Consider the following 18,182-nt stretch of genomic DNA (forward strand, 5'->3'; position numbering starts at 1 on the left):
ATACTTGCGAGACAAAATGAAGGTACTTAAATGGCAAGATTAACATTGTTGGTCATACATGTTCCATGAATGAAAACAATTGTTATGCAGCACGTATATATAATAGCGACCATCTTATATCATAATTTTAATTTTTTTCGTATATATTTCCCTATAACTAGTTATTTCGTAATATTTATAAACCTATCGTTAGTTGTGCGGTTTGTATCGCACATCGCACATTTGTGCGCACGATGTTTTTGGAACGTTGTGCGATCACACAACTGTAGTTTGCAAAACTTTTTCTTTTCGGGGAATATTTGTAAACATTTTTATCCAGGTCTCCAGGTGTTCCCCGCTTATCTCGAATGATCTTTACTGGTGCCACACTGTCTAAAACAATTCTGAAGTAGTCTTCCACAATTCCTTCCACGATTCGTAGACATCTTAAGCATATGCACATTGTTTCAATGACGCCTCAGCTGGGTTAAAATACAAATATCCTTGTTTAAGGTTTTGTTCACTTTAGTTGTCATCGTGTTAATTGATTCCTTGGGACTTTCTGAAAAAAAATTAAAAAAAACGGTCTCAAAGACAAGGTATAACTCCTAATCGACTGATGTTTAAATTGTCATGAGTTGGCGATTTATGACTTTAGTAAATTGTAAGTTCGACCCAGTCAAGGATAAAGAAAATTTTCCTTCGTAATTTGTTTATTTTTGTTCTATGTTATATTTCTGATTAAAAAACAGTGTTACGTGTAAGTTTTTTTTTATCAAAAGGTTTTAAACATTTATATGTCGAATTAAATCTTTTCGTAAAGTATTTCTCCCGGTAAAATTATAATATTTTATTGATAGCTTCGATTAACAGGACTCAGACATATAGATTAGGTAATCTGTGGTGATTTACGGATAGATAATACATTAGATAAAATATAGTGCTGACCTGACATGACATGTGATACATAATAAGTATTATGATTTATATCTTAGTAACTAAATGGTATCTACAGCCAGGTATAAGTACCGATGGGATACTCCGTGTTCAAATCAAGGAGCAACAGCGAGGCGTGGAAATTGTCTGGGAAAGGTACAACAACTGAACAGGTAGGTCTTTGGCAGAACAGTATGATGTGTTTGAATATTGAATATAAGCTGTTGGGGTTATGCAGGTGAGGTGTGGTACTACCCATGTTAGGATGTAAGAAATACAAATAAGGGAATATAGGTAGGATGTAATAATTATACAATTCAATTTCAATTCAAATTTATTTCTTAAGTTTTACAACTTATTGGATAACATAATATAATTTGTACATACATTTAAGGACAAAGGCACCGACTTAATTCATCATTCATTCTACAAAATTCTTCTTACTCTCTTCACATACATCTACAGTCAACAACAATAAATCTTACAACAATTTTAAAGAACAAAACAAAAATATATCATTAATCAAATAAGTTGAAAATGAACATATTTTAATTAAGATTTGATAACAAATCTTTCCTGCGTTTATTTGCTAGTGATAGGTATTTTCCTAAATTGTTTAGTTCTTTTGTATTTTCTACTTTGAGTAATTGAATAAGTTTAAACATACTAGGGTTTTTGAAATAATATGGTTTAAACAAATTAAGACGAATGTCTGCGTAACACTTGCATTTAAAAATGAAATGGTATTCGTCTTCTATATCATTTTCATCACATAAAATGCATTTTCTTTCATGCCTTGGAATATTAATATATCTTCCACGTTCAATAGCTAGATCATGTGCAGACAAACGAATCTTTGAAATAAGTTTTTGGTAATTAGAATTAACTGGTTTATAAAGATACGACTGAAGTTAATATCAACAACTAGATTTTGGTATAAAATTCCTTTTGACGACAAATTTACTTTCATCAAACATTCTTGCCGGAAATTATCGAAGAGACGCTGTTTAAATACATTACTATAAAATTGATCTGAACCGTTACTGGTTTCTTCAAACATATACCCAAGACCGACAGAGAAAAGTTCCTGTTTTAAATTAAGAATCCATGGGTCATTATTTTCCAACATCTCATCATAACATGCTTTGAGTACACAATTATCTGAACGCTTTAATTTCAACCAATATTTAAAAATTCTTATTTTTCTTAATATATACAAGGGAAATCTTCCAAGTTCAATGTACAAAAAAACATTATTTGTTGATTTTCTGAGTCCAAGTAATGACTTGAGAAATGAAATATGAAGTTTCTCAATAGCAGGGGCTTTATGATGTCCCCAGATTTCAGAACCATACATCAAAATACTATTTACATAAGTGTCAAAAACAGAAAGGCGAGATTCAACATTAAAAAAGTTTTTTTTCTGCAAATATTATTAAAGGCATATAAAGCTTTTCGTCCTTGTTCTGCAAGTTTATTTTGAGCTTTTGTAAATTTACCGTTGAAATTTAATGTAAGACCAAGGTAATTAAATTCATCAACAATTTCAATTTCCTCATTCGCATAGACCCATTTCTCGTTATTACGTATTAATCCACCATTCCTGAAGATGATAATTTTCGTTTTACTAACATTAACAGTTAAGTTCCATTTTCTACTATACTCTTCTAATGAATTTAACGATTTCTGTAAATCTTCCGGTGTTTCAGATAGAATCACCATGTCATCTGCATACATAAGTAGGAAAAGATTAATAGTTTGAAGTTCTATCGACGAACAGTTACTTTTTATAAATTCAATTTCTAAATCATTAACGAAAAAGGTAAACAGAAGAGGTGACAAAATTTCACCTTGAAACAATCCACAATCACATTTGAAAAAATCACTGGTACCTTTGAATTTAACATAGCTTCTTACATTGTCATACAGACTTCTTATAATTTTTAAAAATTTCCCCTCAATCCATTCCTTAATCATTTTATACCACAAGTTTTGGCGATGAACAAAGTCAAAGGCTTTCTTGTAGTCGATAAAACAACAATATAGTCTGCGACGGTTTCTTAAAGTTCTATTAATCAAAGATTGCAAAACAAGAATAGCATCCACTGTCGAAAGGTCTTTTCTAAAACCAAACTGAGCATCTGTAATCATGGAGTAAGCTTTATCAATTTTAATTAATCTCTCATTAAGAATAGATGTGAAAATTTTCCCAAGACAACTTACCAGTGTAATTCCCCTATAATTATCCGTTATATTTACATCTCCCTTTTTAAATAATGGTAAAATGGTTCCAATATTCCAATTATCCGGAAAGAAACCAGAGCTAAAAACCCCGTTAGATAGCTCTTTTAAACAAGGAGCCAAAGTATCTTTGCATGCTACAAATAATTCATTTAATAAACCATCGATACCACACGCCTTATTGCGTTTTATATTACTTATTACATGTAAAACCTCTCTCTCGCTGATATCTTCATCTAATTCTTCGTAAGGGTTTATATTATCACCTGAATTATCGTATTGTTCCATGAATCTATTAACATTTTCGTTTGAATAAGAGTAAATAGACGTCAACTTTTTGAAATGTTCAAAAAAATCTTCATTTTCCAAATTATTATCCTTGACTTTTGTCTTATTAAAAGAATCTTTTAGGATTATGCTTTCTCATGCAGTTCATTAAGTTTCCTTCATGGGTCTTATATTCCCTTTTCAGCTTGAATTCAAGCTTTTTATACATCTTTTTCTTATCAATCAAGCATCTATGATTTGCCCTAGACTTATCTTTATTAAAAACTGAGAGAACGGCTTTATATTATAGATAAGGTGTTGGTGTTATACAGGTAGACTGTAATAATTATACAGGTAAGGTGTTGTTGTTATACAGGTAAGTCGTAATGATTATACAGGTAAGGTGTTACATGAACCCAGGTATCATATCGGGATTATATAGGTAATATAGTGTCATTCCACAGGTAACATGTAGGTAATATACTGATTAGGTATTAGTTTTAAAAGGTAAAACGTCTAAAATAAACAAAATTCAAATTAGTCTAGAAGACAAAACGCTACCAATAGCATTGAAAATTGAATTTTCTTTTACTTGGGTATTTCTCAATTTAGATAAGAAGGGAATAGCTGTGTAATATAGAATGAGAACTTACAAAGGGAAAATATCACATTTTTCTTTGAGAAATGAAGCTATCTGACTTATACATATATAATTACATTCAGTATGCTTGAGATCATTGGTATTCGTTCTTCATAACAACTTTAGCCTAATCACAGTGTGTAATAATATCTGGGACCGCGTTACCCCGGGTAGTACTCCGCCGTCAAGTCGTCGGACTTTTTCTTGTTGTATTCTTTTAGTAAGCATCATGTGATTGATAAGCGGTATAAAAATGTACATGATTTCAGCGGGACGCGGACTAACAAGGAGGACAATGTCAGGATATTCCAGAGAGAAATATTATTGTGTGACGATATAATTATGATATATGACGGTTTATTGTACATGGTCACTAACCGTGTTATTACTGCTGTAAAACTCAAGGCGGTGCAAAATTGTCTCCTTTGACGTAATCGAAAACATTGTATCTAAAATATTTCAGTGGCGTTATTTAATAATAAAGATGTCATTGCAAAAGCAAACAAAGTATAAATCAAATGCGATGTAATTCATAAATCATTTAAATCATGTTGACACATTCTCATTTTTCACTTACGGTCCGCTAACATGGCAATTTTCTTTTGTTTGTTATTATGCATAAGTATACATATTTTGTATAGCTAAAATTGTTTCTTATTTTACAAATGTCGCCTTTAGTAAACACATTAATGTCAAAACAGACATCTTCCGGTGTTACAAGAGACAATAAAATAAAATAATATTCAATATTTATTTAGTTATCCAGACTGCATCCATCAGACAGTGTCATGCACAACAATCCCGATTCAAAATGGCATTTTAAAATCTTTGAATATCATTGTGTCTTTTGACAGGAGAAGTAAGCTAGCATTATGCCGACAGCACGTTACAACCTGTTATTGTGGATCAGTTTCCTGGGCATTTCTGGTGAGTAATTATATAAAACAAATATATGAATTATAATAAAAAAGATAACTTTTACAGCATACCATTGTATTAACTGACTGCTGATTTACTGCTCCTGACCAGCTTTAGCTCAAACGACACTCTTCTTATAATATTCACTGGGCTGTTTAAGTCATACAAATTCAGTATAAACAATATTTTGATAAATTAATTAAAAACTAAATCTAATTGTTTAATAAAAAGTTTTGTTTGCTTTTAGACTTTGAATGAAAATCATGACATTGTTAACATGTTGATACGGATATCTATTGTTTTCCGTTATTTTAGTCGCTTTTGCTTTTCCGGAACAATATGGAGATTGTATAAAGTTCTGTAATGCGGATCAGGTTCTGAAATCGTCCGATTTAGAGACGATCTGTATAGAGGACAAGGCTTGGAACTGTACGTACTGTATGTACTATCCCAAAACCTGCCCGGAACCTGTCGCGTGTGACTACGCTCCTCCCGTCCGAACACCTGACGGCCGATGTATCGTCTGTCCAGGTAAGTGTATCGATATGGATTTTAAACCACTTTAATTAAATGTTATTTAATTTTTCCAAATAGAATATAACATAATTCAGTATCTACCTCATCTATATACATATATGTATGGCAAATGTGTTCGTATACTATTCATATCATAATCTTCTCAGACAAAATGCTAATTATTCTGCGACTCTTTGAAGGCTTGGTACTTTTTGTTATCGATACCTACCAAAATACCCGCGTTCAAACCTCGATGTTATCACAAATGTACATTCCAACACAGTAATCAGAGTTGGCGTCATTTGAAAAAGAGGGATAAACACGTCACACGATGTTTATTTGTATGCTTCCAACAATGGCTAGACTAAAAAAAAAAAAAAAAAATATCTTTAAGCCATTGACAAAAGTATTTAAAAAGATTTTCTTGCGCCAACTTAGCTCTTACTTTGACCTAAATTGGTATGACCTGTGTTGTCAATCAACCAGAAGAAGGCTACCCTTGAGGGTATTCATGGGGTAATATATTCATACATTTTCGTCTGTATCTTACATCATCAGTCAATCAGTCAACGTGTATAATATGTATCTACATCCAACCTTGTCGTTGTTATATAACACTGTTAGTCCGCGTGTATATCTACATCCGACCTTGTCGTTGTTATATAACACTGTTAGTCCGTGTGTATATATCTAAATCCGACCTTGTCGTTGTTATATAACACTGTTAGTCCGCGTGTGTATATATCTACATCCGACCTTGTCGTTATATAACACTGTTAGTCCGTGTGTGTATATCTACATCCGACCTTGTCGTTGTTATATAACACTGTTAGTCCGTGTGTGTATATCTACATCCGACCTTGTGGTTGTTATATAACACTGTTAGTCCGTGTGTATATCTACATCTGACCTTGTCGTTGTTATATAACACTGTTAGTCCGTGTGTGTATATCTACATCCGACCTTGTCGTTGTTATATAACACTGTTAGTCCGTGTGTATATCTACATCCGACCTTGTCGTTGTTATATAACACTGTTAGTCCGTGTGTATATCTACATCCGACCTTGTCGTTGTTATATAACACTGTTAGTCCGTGTGTATATATCTACATCCGACCTTGTCGTTGTTATATAACACTGTTAGTCCGTGTGTGTATATCTATATCCGACCTTGTCGTTGTTATATAACACTGTTAGTCCGTGTGTATATATCTACATCCGACCTTGTCGTTGTTATATAACACTGTTATTCCGTGTGTATATATCTACACCCGACCTTGTCGTTGTTATATAACACTGTTAGTCCGTGTGTATATATCTACACCCGACCTTGTCGTTGTTATATAACACTGTTAGTCCGTGTGTATATCTACATCCGACCTTGTCGTTGTTATATAACACTGTTAGTCCGTGTGTGTATATCTACATCCGACCTTGTCGTTGTTATATAACACTGTTAGTCCGTGTGTATATCTACATCCGACCTTGTCGTTGTTATATAACACTGTTATTCCGTGTGTATATATCTACACCCGACCTTGTCGTTGTTATATAACACTGTTAGTCCGTGTGTATATATCTACACCCGACCTTGTCGTTGTTATATAACACTGTTAGCCCGTGTGTATATATCTACATCCGACCTTGTCGTTGTTATATAGCACTGTTAGTCCGTGTGTATATATCTACATCCGACCTTGTCGTTGTTATATAACACTGTTAGTCCGTGTGTATATATCTACACCCGACCTTGTCGTTGTTATATAACACTGTTAGTCCGTGTGTGTATATCTACATCCGACCTTGTCGTTGTTATATAACACTGTTAGTCCGTGTGTATATATCTACATCCGACCTTGTCGTTGTTATATAACACTGTTAGTCCGTGTGTATATATCTACATCCGACCTTGTCGTTGTTATATAACACTGTTAGTCCGTGTGTGTATATCTACATCCGACCTTGTCGTTGTTATATAACACTGTTAGTCCGTGTGTATATATCTACATCCGACCTTGTCGTTGTTATATAACACTGTTAGTCCGTGTGTATATATCTACACCCGACCTTGTCGTTGTTATATAACACTGTTAGTCCGTGTGTGTATATCTACATCCGACCTTGTCGTTGTTATATAACACTGTTAGTCCATGTGTATATCTACATCCGACCTTGTCGTTGTTATATAACACTGTTAGTCCATGTGTATATCTACATCCGACCTTGTCGTTGTTATATAACACTGTTAGTCCATGTGTATATCTACATCCGACCTTGTCGTTGTTATATAACACTGTTAGTCCATGTGTATATCTGCATCCGACCTTGTCGTTGTTATATAACACTGTTAGTCCATGTGTATATCTACATCCGACCTTGTCGTTGTTATATAACACTGTTAGTCCGTGTGTATATCTACATCCGACCTTGTCGTTGTTATATAACACTGTTAGTCCGTGTGTGTATATCTACATCCGACCTTGTCGTTGTTATATAACACTGTTAGTCCGTGTGTGTATATCTACATCCGACCTTGTCGTTGTTATATAACACTGTTAGTCCGTGTGTGTATATCTACATCCGACCTTGTCGTTGTTATATAACACTGTTAGTCTGTGTGTATATCTACATCCGACCTTGTCGTTGTTATATAACACTGTTAGTCCGTGTGTATATATCTACACCCGACCTTGTCGTTGTTATACAACACTGTTAGTCCGTGTGTGTATATCTACATCCGACCTTGTCGTTGTTATATAACACTGTTAGTCCGTGTGTATATATCTACACCCGACCTTGTCGTTGTTATACAACACTGTTAGTCCGTGTGTGTATATCTACATCCGACCTTGACGTTGTTATATAACACTGTTCGTCCGTGTGTATATATCTACATCCGACCTTGTCGTTGTTATATAACACTGTTAGTCCGTGTGTATATCTACATCCGACCTTGTCGTTGTTATATAACACTGTTAGTCCGTGTGTATATCTACATCCGACCTTGTCGTTGTTATATAACACTGTTAGTCCGTGTGTATATCTACATCCGACCTTGTCGTTGTTATATAACACTGTTAGTCCGTGTGTGTATATCTACATCCGACCTTGTCGTTGTTATATAACACTGTTAGTCCGTGTGTATATCTACATCCGACCTTGTCGTTGTTATATAACACTGTTAGTCCGTGTGTATATCTACATCCGACCTTGTCGTTGTTATATAACACTGTTAGTCCATGTGTATATCTACATCCGACCTTGTCGTTGTTATATAACACTGTTAGTCCATGTGTATATCTACATCCGACCTTGTCGTTGTTATATAACACTGTTAGTCCATGTGTATATCTACATCCGACCTTGTCGTTGTTATATAACACTGTTAGTCCGTGTGTGTATATCTACATCCGACCTTGTCGTTGTTATATAACACTGTTAGTCCGTGTGTATATATCTACACCCGACCTTGTCGTTGTTATATAACACTGTTAGTCCATGTGTATATCTACATCCGACCTTGTCGTTGTTATATAACACTGTTAGTCCGTGTGTATATCTACATCTGACCTTGTCGTTGTTATATAACACTGTTAGTCCGTGTGTATATATCTACACCCGACCTTGTCGTTGTTATATAACACTGTTAGTCCGTGTGTATATCTACATCCGACCTTGTCGTTGTTATATAACACTGTTCGTCCGTGTGTATATATCTACATCCGACCTTGTCGTTGTTATATAACACTGTTAGTCCGTGTGTATATATCTACACCCGACCTTGTCATTGTTATATAACACTGTTAGTCCGTGTGTATATATCTACACCCGACCTTGTCGTTGTTATATAACACTGTTAGTCCGTGTGTATATATCTACATCCGACCTTGTCGTTGTTATATAACACTGTTAGTCCGTGTGTGTATATCTACATCCGACCTTGTCGTTGTTATATAACACTGTTAGTCCGTGTGTATATCTACATCCGACCTTGTCGTTGTTATATAACACTGTTAGTCCGTGTGTGTATATCTACATCCGACCTTGTCGTTGTTATATAACATTGTTAGTCCGTGTGTGTATATCTACACCCGACCTTGTCGTTGTTATATAACACTGTTAGTCCGTGTGTATATATCTACATCCGACCTTGTCGTTGTTATATAACACTGTTAGTCCGTGTGTGTATATCTACACCCGACCTTGTCGTTGTTATATAACACTGTTAGTCCGTGTGTATATCTACATCCGACCTTGTCGTTGTTATATAACACTGTTAGTCCATGTGTATATCTACATCCGACCTTGTCGTTGTTATATATGACACTGTTAGTCCATGTGTATATCTACATCCGACCTTGTCGTTGTTATATAACACTGTTAGTCCGTGTGTATATATCTACATCCGACCTTGTCGTTGTTATATAACACTGTTAGTCCGTGTGTGTATATCTACATCCGACCTTGTCGTTGTTATATAACACTGTTAGTCCGTGTGTATATATCTACACCCGACCTTGTCGTTGTTATATAACACTGTTAGTCCGTGTGTATATATCTACATCCGACCTTGTCGTTGTTATATAACACTGTTAGTCCGTGTGTGTATATCTACATCCGACCTTGTCGTTGTTATATAACACTGTTAGTCCATGTATATATCTACATCCGACCTTGTCGTTGCTATATAACACTGTTAGTCCATGTATATATCTACATCCGACCTTGTCGTTGTTATATAACATTGTTAGTCCGTGTGTGTATATCTACACCCGACCTTGTCGTTGTTATATAACACTGTTAGTCCGTGTGTGTATATCTACATCCGACCTTGTCGTTGTTATATAACACTGTTAGTCCGTGTGTGTATATCTACATCCGACCTTGTCGTTGTTATATAACACTGTTAGTCCGTGTGTGTATATCTACATCCGACCTTGTCGTTGTTATATAACACTGTTAGTCCGTGTGTGTATATCTACATCCGACCTTGCCGTTGTTATATAACACTGTTAGTCCGTGTGTGTATATCTACATCCGACCTTGTCGTTGTTATATAACACTGTTAGTCCGTGTGTGTATATCTACATCCGACCTTGTCGTTGTTATATAACACTGTTAGTCCGTGTGTGTATATCTACATCCGACTTGTCGTTGTTATATAACACTGTTAGTCCGTGTGTGTATATCTACATCCGACCTTGTCGTTGTTATATAACACTGTTAGTCCGTGTATATATCTACATCCGACCTTGTCGTTGTTATATAACACTGTTAGTCCATGTATATATCTACATCCGACCTTGTCGTTGTTATATAACACTGTTAGTCCGTGTGTATATATCTACATCCGACCTTGTCGTTGTTATATAACACTGTTAGTCCGTGTGTGTGAATGTATATCCATCTTGTCGTTGCTATGTAAGTGTCCATGTATTGTATTGCTATGGTAACCGAATATCCTTTGTTTGCCAGGTGAGGAATGCATCTACAATGGAGACGCCCACAAAGTTGGAGACACATTTAGTAGTCTTGACAATATCAACATGTGTTCCTGTAACGCTGATGGGCGGGTATCCTGTAGCAAATATCCAATACCACCACATCGAATTTTCTGCGGTATCTGATTGTTTCTGTTGAAGACCAAAATCGCTTCTTTATTTCGTCAAAATAAAAACCATTTGTATGTTATTATTGTCATTTTGTTGTTGTTATCATTATAATGTGTGTTTAATAAATACTATGTTCTGTTGGGTACCAAATTGTATATATAAAGTTCTCGTTGTGTAGTATAGTTCCACAAATGACGAAGGAAGACTAATTTAATCTTACATATGTCTGATTGTTAACAATTAATAGTGGATAGTTAATGGTTATTTCAAATAAAGTCAAACCTCTATGATTCGAACTTCGTTGATAAGATTTTCTCGGTAAAATACACACTTGACATTAGCTTTAATGCGCAGATTCTCCGAAATTCAGCAGGAAAGGCTTAAGTTGCGTTGATGAGACCTTTCAAATGGGCGCTATCAAGTTGACTCGGAGTAATGTCATAAAGAGACGACGACATGAATTTTGTTTCTGATTCCAACACTTTTAATTTTTAGCATAAGAATGCAATTAAAAGAATATCAAATGGTTTCCCGTTGAAAATATCTTTAATTGTCAAAAATGCAATAAAAATATATATGATATACTTTATTTGGGACAAAAAAGTAATTCCAATAGTGTGGACAATGAAAAATGTCAAATGTTCGAGGCAATCCACCCCTTTGAAGAATGCAAATACAGTCATATTATACAGTAAGAGTAATACATAGTAGTTGAAAAGACAACAATGAAGCCTTCGGCTTGCGTTGACCAAAGGTGGATGTTAGTGACACGTACAGAGCTATGTTCTATGATGGAACGCTATGCGATCAACGGAAAATACATTTGAAAATACCAGCGCGTGAAGATGCCGTAGTGGTTACAGACGTTTCGCCCCAAAATTATTATGTATGGATACAGCGTTAGTACCGCCCCCCCCCCCCCCCCCCCCCCCCGAAAAAAAATCTTAAGAATAAATGAGTGAGATAACCAAATGATTACATAAAACATTCATCAGAATTTAGTTGTAGGGACATGAATTACACGTGAAAATGTATAGCAACCAGTGGAAGACATTACCCTGAATACTTGTTTCTGCCATGATGCACTCCCGTCCATGAAATGGTTATCAATATAATTAATATTTTGGGTATAAAGTCTGGAAATTCTCAAAATATCCTGTTGAGAATCAAATGGGCAAACGTCCATGAGAAAAATGTTATATGAAAATTAAGATTGCACAATCCAAAAACTACGAGTGCTGAAATCCACGGGATACAGACTGTTGGAGACTGTCGAGATATCGTCGACGGCGGGAGGCGGTAGAAGTCAATATACTGCTCACCACCAAATCTCGTACATTTTTGGTCTACGATAGGCCAATAACGGTGGCCTGTGAATATCTGATGACCCAACGATGCGCCAATAGTTTTGTAGAAAGGATGAAAGTGGCGGCAAGTTAGGATGAAACGTGCCCACAAAATGCACCCTATGCCTCGGAGTTCTGACGTTACATTGGAGAAGTCTTGCTCTGCGATATAAACATGTCATGTTGATATACTTTATATGTATACTCTGACGAGTTAGACCACGCTTATATCTTTTACTTAAGAATGAAATATAGTCGGACTTGATGTAAAACATGTAGCATTAAAGATTTAAAGATTAAAGATTAAAGATGTTGGTGAGAAAATATGCGACATTCCAGACCAACAATTGAACAAATACCGTAAAGCCATCAACAAACAGTTGACACGTTGACCATAATCGACTGTTACGTCTCATGGAGTAAAGGTTAAAGAGCTTAGAAGCGAATTGCTGCTGACCATTATTGTGATAATGTATAAATGTTACCAGATTTGGGACTAAGGTGGACGTTATTGTGATAATGTTTGTAAATATTACCAAGTTTGGTACTGAGGTGGACGTTATTGTGATAATGTTTGTTAATGTTACCAAGTTTGGTACTGAGGTGGACGTTATTGTGATAATGTATAAATGTTACCAGATTTGGGACTAAGGTGGACGTTATTGTGATAATGTTTGTAAATATTACCAAGTTTGGTACTGAGGTGGACGTTATTGTGATAATGTTTGTAAATGTTACCAAGTTTGGTACTTAGGTGGACGTTATTGTGATAATGTTTGTTAATGTTACCAAGTTTGGTACTGAGGTGGACGTTATTTCGATAATGTATGTAAATGTACCAAGTTTGGTACTGAGGTGGACGTTATTGTGATAATGTATGTAAATATTACCAAGTTTGGTACTGAGGTGGACGTTATTGTGATAATAATTGTAAATGTTACCAAGTTTGGTACTGAGGTGGACGTTATTGTGATACAGTATGTAAATATTACCAAGTTTGGTACTGAGGTGGACGTTATTGTGATAATAATTGTAAATGTTACCAAGTTTGGTACTGAGGTGGACGTTATTGTGATAATAATTGTAAATGTTACCAAGTTTGGTACTGAGGTGGACGTTATTGTGATACAGTATGTAAATATTACCAAGTTTGGTACTGAGGTGGACGTTATTTTGATAATGTATGTAAATATTACCAAGTTTGGTACTGAGGTGGACGTTATTGTGATACAGTATGTAAATATTAATAAGTTTGGTTCTGAGGTGGACGTTATTTTGATAATGTATGTAAATATTACCAAGTTTGGTACTGAGGTGGACGTTATTGTGATACAGTATGTAAATATTAACAAGTTTGGTTCTGAGGTGGACGTTATTGTGATAATGTATGTAAATATTAACAAGTTTGGTACTGAGGTGGACGTTATTGTGATACAGTATGTAAATATTAACAAGTTTGGTACTGAGGTGGACGTTATTTCGATAATGTATGTAAATGTACCAAGTTTGGTACTGAGGTGGACGTTATTGTGATAATGTATGTAAATGTACCAAGTTTGGTACTGAGGTGGACGTTATTTCGATAATGTATGTAAATGTACCAAGTTTGGTACTGAGGTGGATTGTCATAGTGATAATATTGAATGAGTTTGGTGGTGAAATTACATTTTTTTACATTTTTAGTTATTTTATATTATTTTAAAAAATATTGTGAAATGAAAAGCTTAATTCACGAAATGAAATATATAAAAATTATCTGGCAAAATGACGTCACATTGGCCGATTATAGATATGCATTCTTTCAATAATTGTATTTGGAATACAAAGTTGATGAAGTAATGCACAATATAGGTGCTATTTCGATATTATATTTTAAATATTGTTTTAATTATACATTCTGTGAAGTTTAAGTTATGGCGATGTACAGTAATTGAGGACATTGAGGACATTGATGACATTGATAGAGCAACACGTTACAAGATGATTACTGAAGGTTATCATTTCAATTGATTTTGACAATAGATCATTGTAACACGATCCTGAAATTCGAAATCATATGAAATAAACAAGTTTTACCTTATTATATACATGTACTTATGAACGTTTATATAAAAATCCTAAAAAGTGTATTTTGGGTGATGAATCTATGTGCACTTAAAAGTATGGAAGTATAACAACAACTCCCTAGCTTGTTATTTGTCAGAAGTCATAGTGACTCAACATTAAACGGTGTTGAAGGGTTGGGGATACATTTGTAATCAAATGATTTAACGGTTAACGATATTTGAATTTAAGTCGGTTGACAAAAACGGTAAGCAGTATTTAATTTTTCATTAATTGTCTGAACAGTATTAGTACAAAATTGGCATCAAGTGTCTAAACTGTTAATGGTATTTAATTTGTCATCAATTGTCTAAACAGTTAACGGTATTTAAATTGTCAGTAAATGACTAAATAGTAAAAGAGACTTAAATTGTCAGAAAGTGACTAATCACTTAACGGCATTAATGTTTCATCAAATGAAGCACTATTTAGCCGTAAATAATAAATAATAGATATGCTGGTACATTGATGTAAGTATTGTTGGTATGATTTAACGTGTTGATGTGTTTTCGTGTTTTGTATTTTACAGAAGTAATAACTAACAATAACTTTATCAAGAAAGAAAAACGTGGTCTAGCGTTCGTATATTGATTTTACTATGTGAATACTACGTCTGTAAGTTAATTTGTTATAACAATGTTCGTAATTTAATTGAACTAAATTCTGGAAATAAGTGAATGAAATTGAAATAAATGTTTAGCATCCATTAGATCCCACAGGTGACAAGGGAACGGTGTATTCAACGATGACGAATCGTTTTCCTATTATATTAAATCAAATAGAGTCATTAATATCTATACAAATGAGATATGTGACACATGTTCAAAACTTCCATCATCCCATGACAGGATACATATAATAGACAAAACTATTTTCATTAACTTCTATCACAGGGACTAATAGAATTGATCGGCTTAATCACAGCATTATTTTTATCTGAATAGCATTAACTAAAATAGAACGTTCCTATGCTAATTTGAATGACTAGTGGAAAATCTGAATTTTATTGTCACGCTTCTAAGATATAACACTTTAGTTTTATTATAATGGTCATTCGTTTCCAATGATAACGTGTTGTGAAAAGTATTGTTTTGAAAGTGAAGCATGCTTCGCAAATTTTCTTTTTTCAGCACTCAAATTGTCAGTACAGTCAAATTTAATCCCATTAGTGTACTGATAAATTTGCACGCTAACATTGATTGTTGTAGAAAACGATATAAAGAAACTGTTATTAGCATAATCAGTATTTAGTGTATTTAGTTGAATGCATTCAGCGGCGTGGAAATCGATAAAACATCATAGTTAATTTGTAGCGGAACTGGACTAGGCTAAACGCCATTGTTCGCTTTATCAAGTTCAAATTGTTAAAACGTCCGTCTAGCTCTCTGAGTTACCGGGTTTGAGTCCCGGTCTGGGCGTTTCATTATCTATCGCTTGCACGTATTTTACGCCACACTTAATTACCCTCAGAAAGGCGAATTTGGTTTCGTGTGTTCCGTCGGCATAAAAGACTCTTGAAGTCGATGTTAACTTTCTATACAGATCTCTGTATACTTTAGTAGAAGGCGATGAGACTTATAACATTGATAGTTGATACAGATCTCTGTATACTTTAGTAGAAGACTTGTCATATTGATAGTTGATACAGATCTCTATATACTTAAGTAGAAGGCGATGAGACTTATAACATTGATAGTTGATACAGACCTGTGTGTACTTTAGTAGAAGACTTGTCATATTGATAGTTGATACAGATCTGTGTATACTGTAGTAGAAGGCGATGAGATTTATAACATTGATAGTTGATACAGATCTCTGTATACTGTAGTAGAAGGCGATGAGACTTGTAACATTGATAGTTGATACAGATCTCTGTATACTGTAGTAGAAGGCGATGATAGTTGTCATATTGATAGTTGATACAGATCTCTGTATACTGTAGTAGAAGGCGATGCGACTTGTCATATTGATAGTTGATACATATCTCTGTATACTTTAGTAGAAGGCGATGATAGTTGTCATATTGATAGTTGATACAGATCTCTGTATACTGTAGTAGAAGGCGATGATAGTTGTCATATTGATAGTTGATACAGATCTCTGTATACTGTAGTAGAAGGCGATGCGACTTGTCATATTGATAGTTGATGCATATCTCTGTATACTTTAGTAGGCGACTTGTCATATTGATAGTTGATACATATAGATGGCCACGACTTGTCGAACCTTTTTTCAACTTTTTTATATGTGACAAAATAAAGCTTTCTAACTGTATATGTATTTATGCATCTACACACTTACAAGAAACCACTCAACAACTGTATTTGAATGAATAAGGCCACCCTCATAGAGGGTGACAAAATATTTATTAATTATGAAAAAGTGATAATAGAAAATTATGAAATGAAATTACTCATATATACCAAATACATATATCAAATATCACTTTGATCAAACATAAAATAATAAGCCAATGTGGGGTTAACCAAATAAAAACCGCCAAAAGATTATGAGATAACATAATTCATATACCAAATACACCTAAAATATCACTTTGATAAAATATTAAATAATAAGACAAAGGGAGGCAGTGGGTAGGAGTTCAAAATTGAAGTCTTTTTTCTTGCTAAAAGTTGGACACTCAAAAGTTGATGCAGTGAATTTCAAAGATGGCTGCCTAATGATGAGGATGGCCGCGGGGTCTTGAAACCCTCTTAAAACAATTGACCAATCAGGGGTCCTTTGGTCCAACGGCGAGGGACATAACTCCCTATTCAATAAATGGACAATAAATTAATTATATCATTGGCATAACCCTCACAAAACCTAAAGGAATAAAATTGTAAATTATGAAATAATTCTTGTAGTGTTTCCTATGCATAAAAGCTAAATACTTAGCTGACTTTTATGCATCTACACACTTACAAGAAACAACTCAACAACTATATTTGAATGAATAAGGCCACCCTCTGTGTATTCAATACCGACTGCGTCTATACGCTCATAGATGCAACCCAGATTAGCATTGGAGTAATGGAAGATTATAACGCCAAATGTAAATATATGTTAATAATCTATCAAATATGTCTAAAGGTTCGGAATTCAATTGATTCTAAAGTATTCATAGAATCATTAATTGAAAATGTGTCCTTTATCAGGAGAACAAAGACCTTGAAAGTTTGTTATACCTAAAACATTAACATTTATTTGTTTTTTGACAAATCACTAGAAAATAAATGTACGTTATATATACAACATGTTTATTAACATCAAACATCACATCATAATACAGTTACAAGTTATTATACAAAAATAATAACCAATTATTTTGGCACAAGGGGCAAACTCAGTTCTAATCCCACTTATATATATCTTAGCTAGCCTCATTCCTCTTAACAAGTGTCATGATAAAATTTGATACAACAAGTACAATAAGGGCGAGTCATGACGTCATGGTTAAGATGAATAAGGTTGCACTGCAGAGGGTAAATTCAATTGTTCTCAACTCGGTGTAGGCACATGTATGTATGTCTAGACCATATATGGTAGTCTGGCTACTCGATTATATGGTGCTAGGCCCGCAAGAGCCGGAAGAGAATTATTGAATCTATACCCCTCAACTC

The 18,182-nt window shown here is 34.4% G+C and overlaps 1 protein-coding gene across 2 annotated transcripts; it reads left to right on the forward strand.

Moving 5' to 3' along the window:
• Positions 1-257: 257 nt before the first annotated feature.
• Positions 258-11,198, forward strand: LOC117317262. 2 transcript variants are annotated; one of them, XM_033871998.1, is made up of 4 exons: positions 258-1,088; positions 4,918-4,990; positions 5,297-5,512; positions 10,974-11,198. In XM_033871998.1, the coding sequence occupies exons 2-4, from the start codon at positions 4,936-4,938 to the stop codon at positions 11,123-11,125; spliced, it is 423 nt and encodes a 140-aa protein (XP_033727889.1). In that variant the 5' UTR covers positions 258-1,088; positions 4,918-4,935; the 3' UTR covers positions 11,126-11,198. The 2 variants fall into 2 exon arrangements, with proteins under 2 accessions (XP_033727889.1, XP_033727888.1); XM_033871997.1 differs by lacking the exon at positions 258-1,088 and having other exon boundaries at positions 3,599-4,990.
• The last annotated feature ends 6,984 nt before the right edge of the window (positions 11,199-18,182 follow it).

The sequence above is a fragment of the Pecten maximus genome, chromosome 19, assembly GCF_902652985.1.
Source record: "Pecten maximus chromosome 19, xPecMax1.1, whole genome shotgun sequence".
Taxonomy (NCBI): Eukaryota; Metazoa; Mollusca; class Bivalvia; order Pectinida; family Pectinidae; genus Pecten; species Pecten maximus.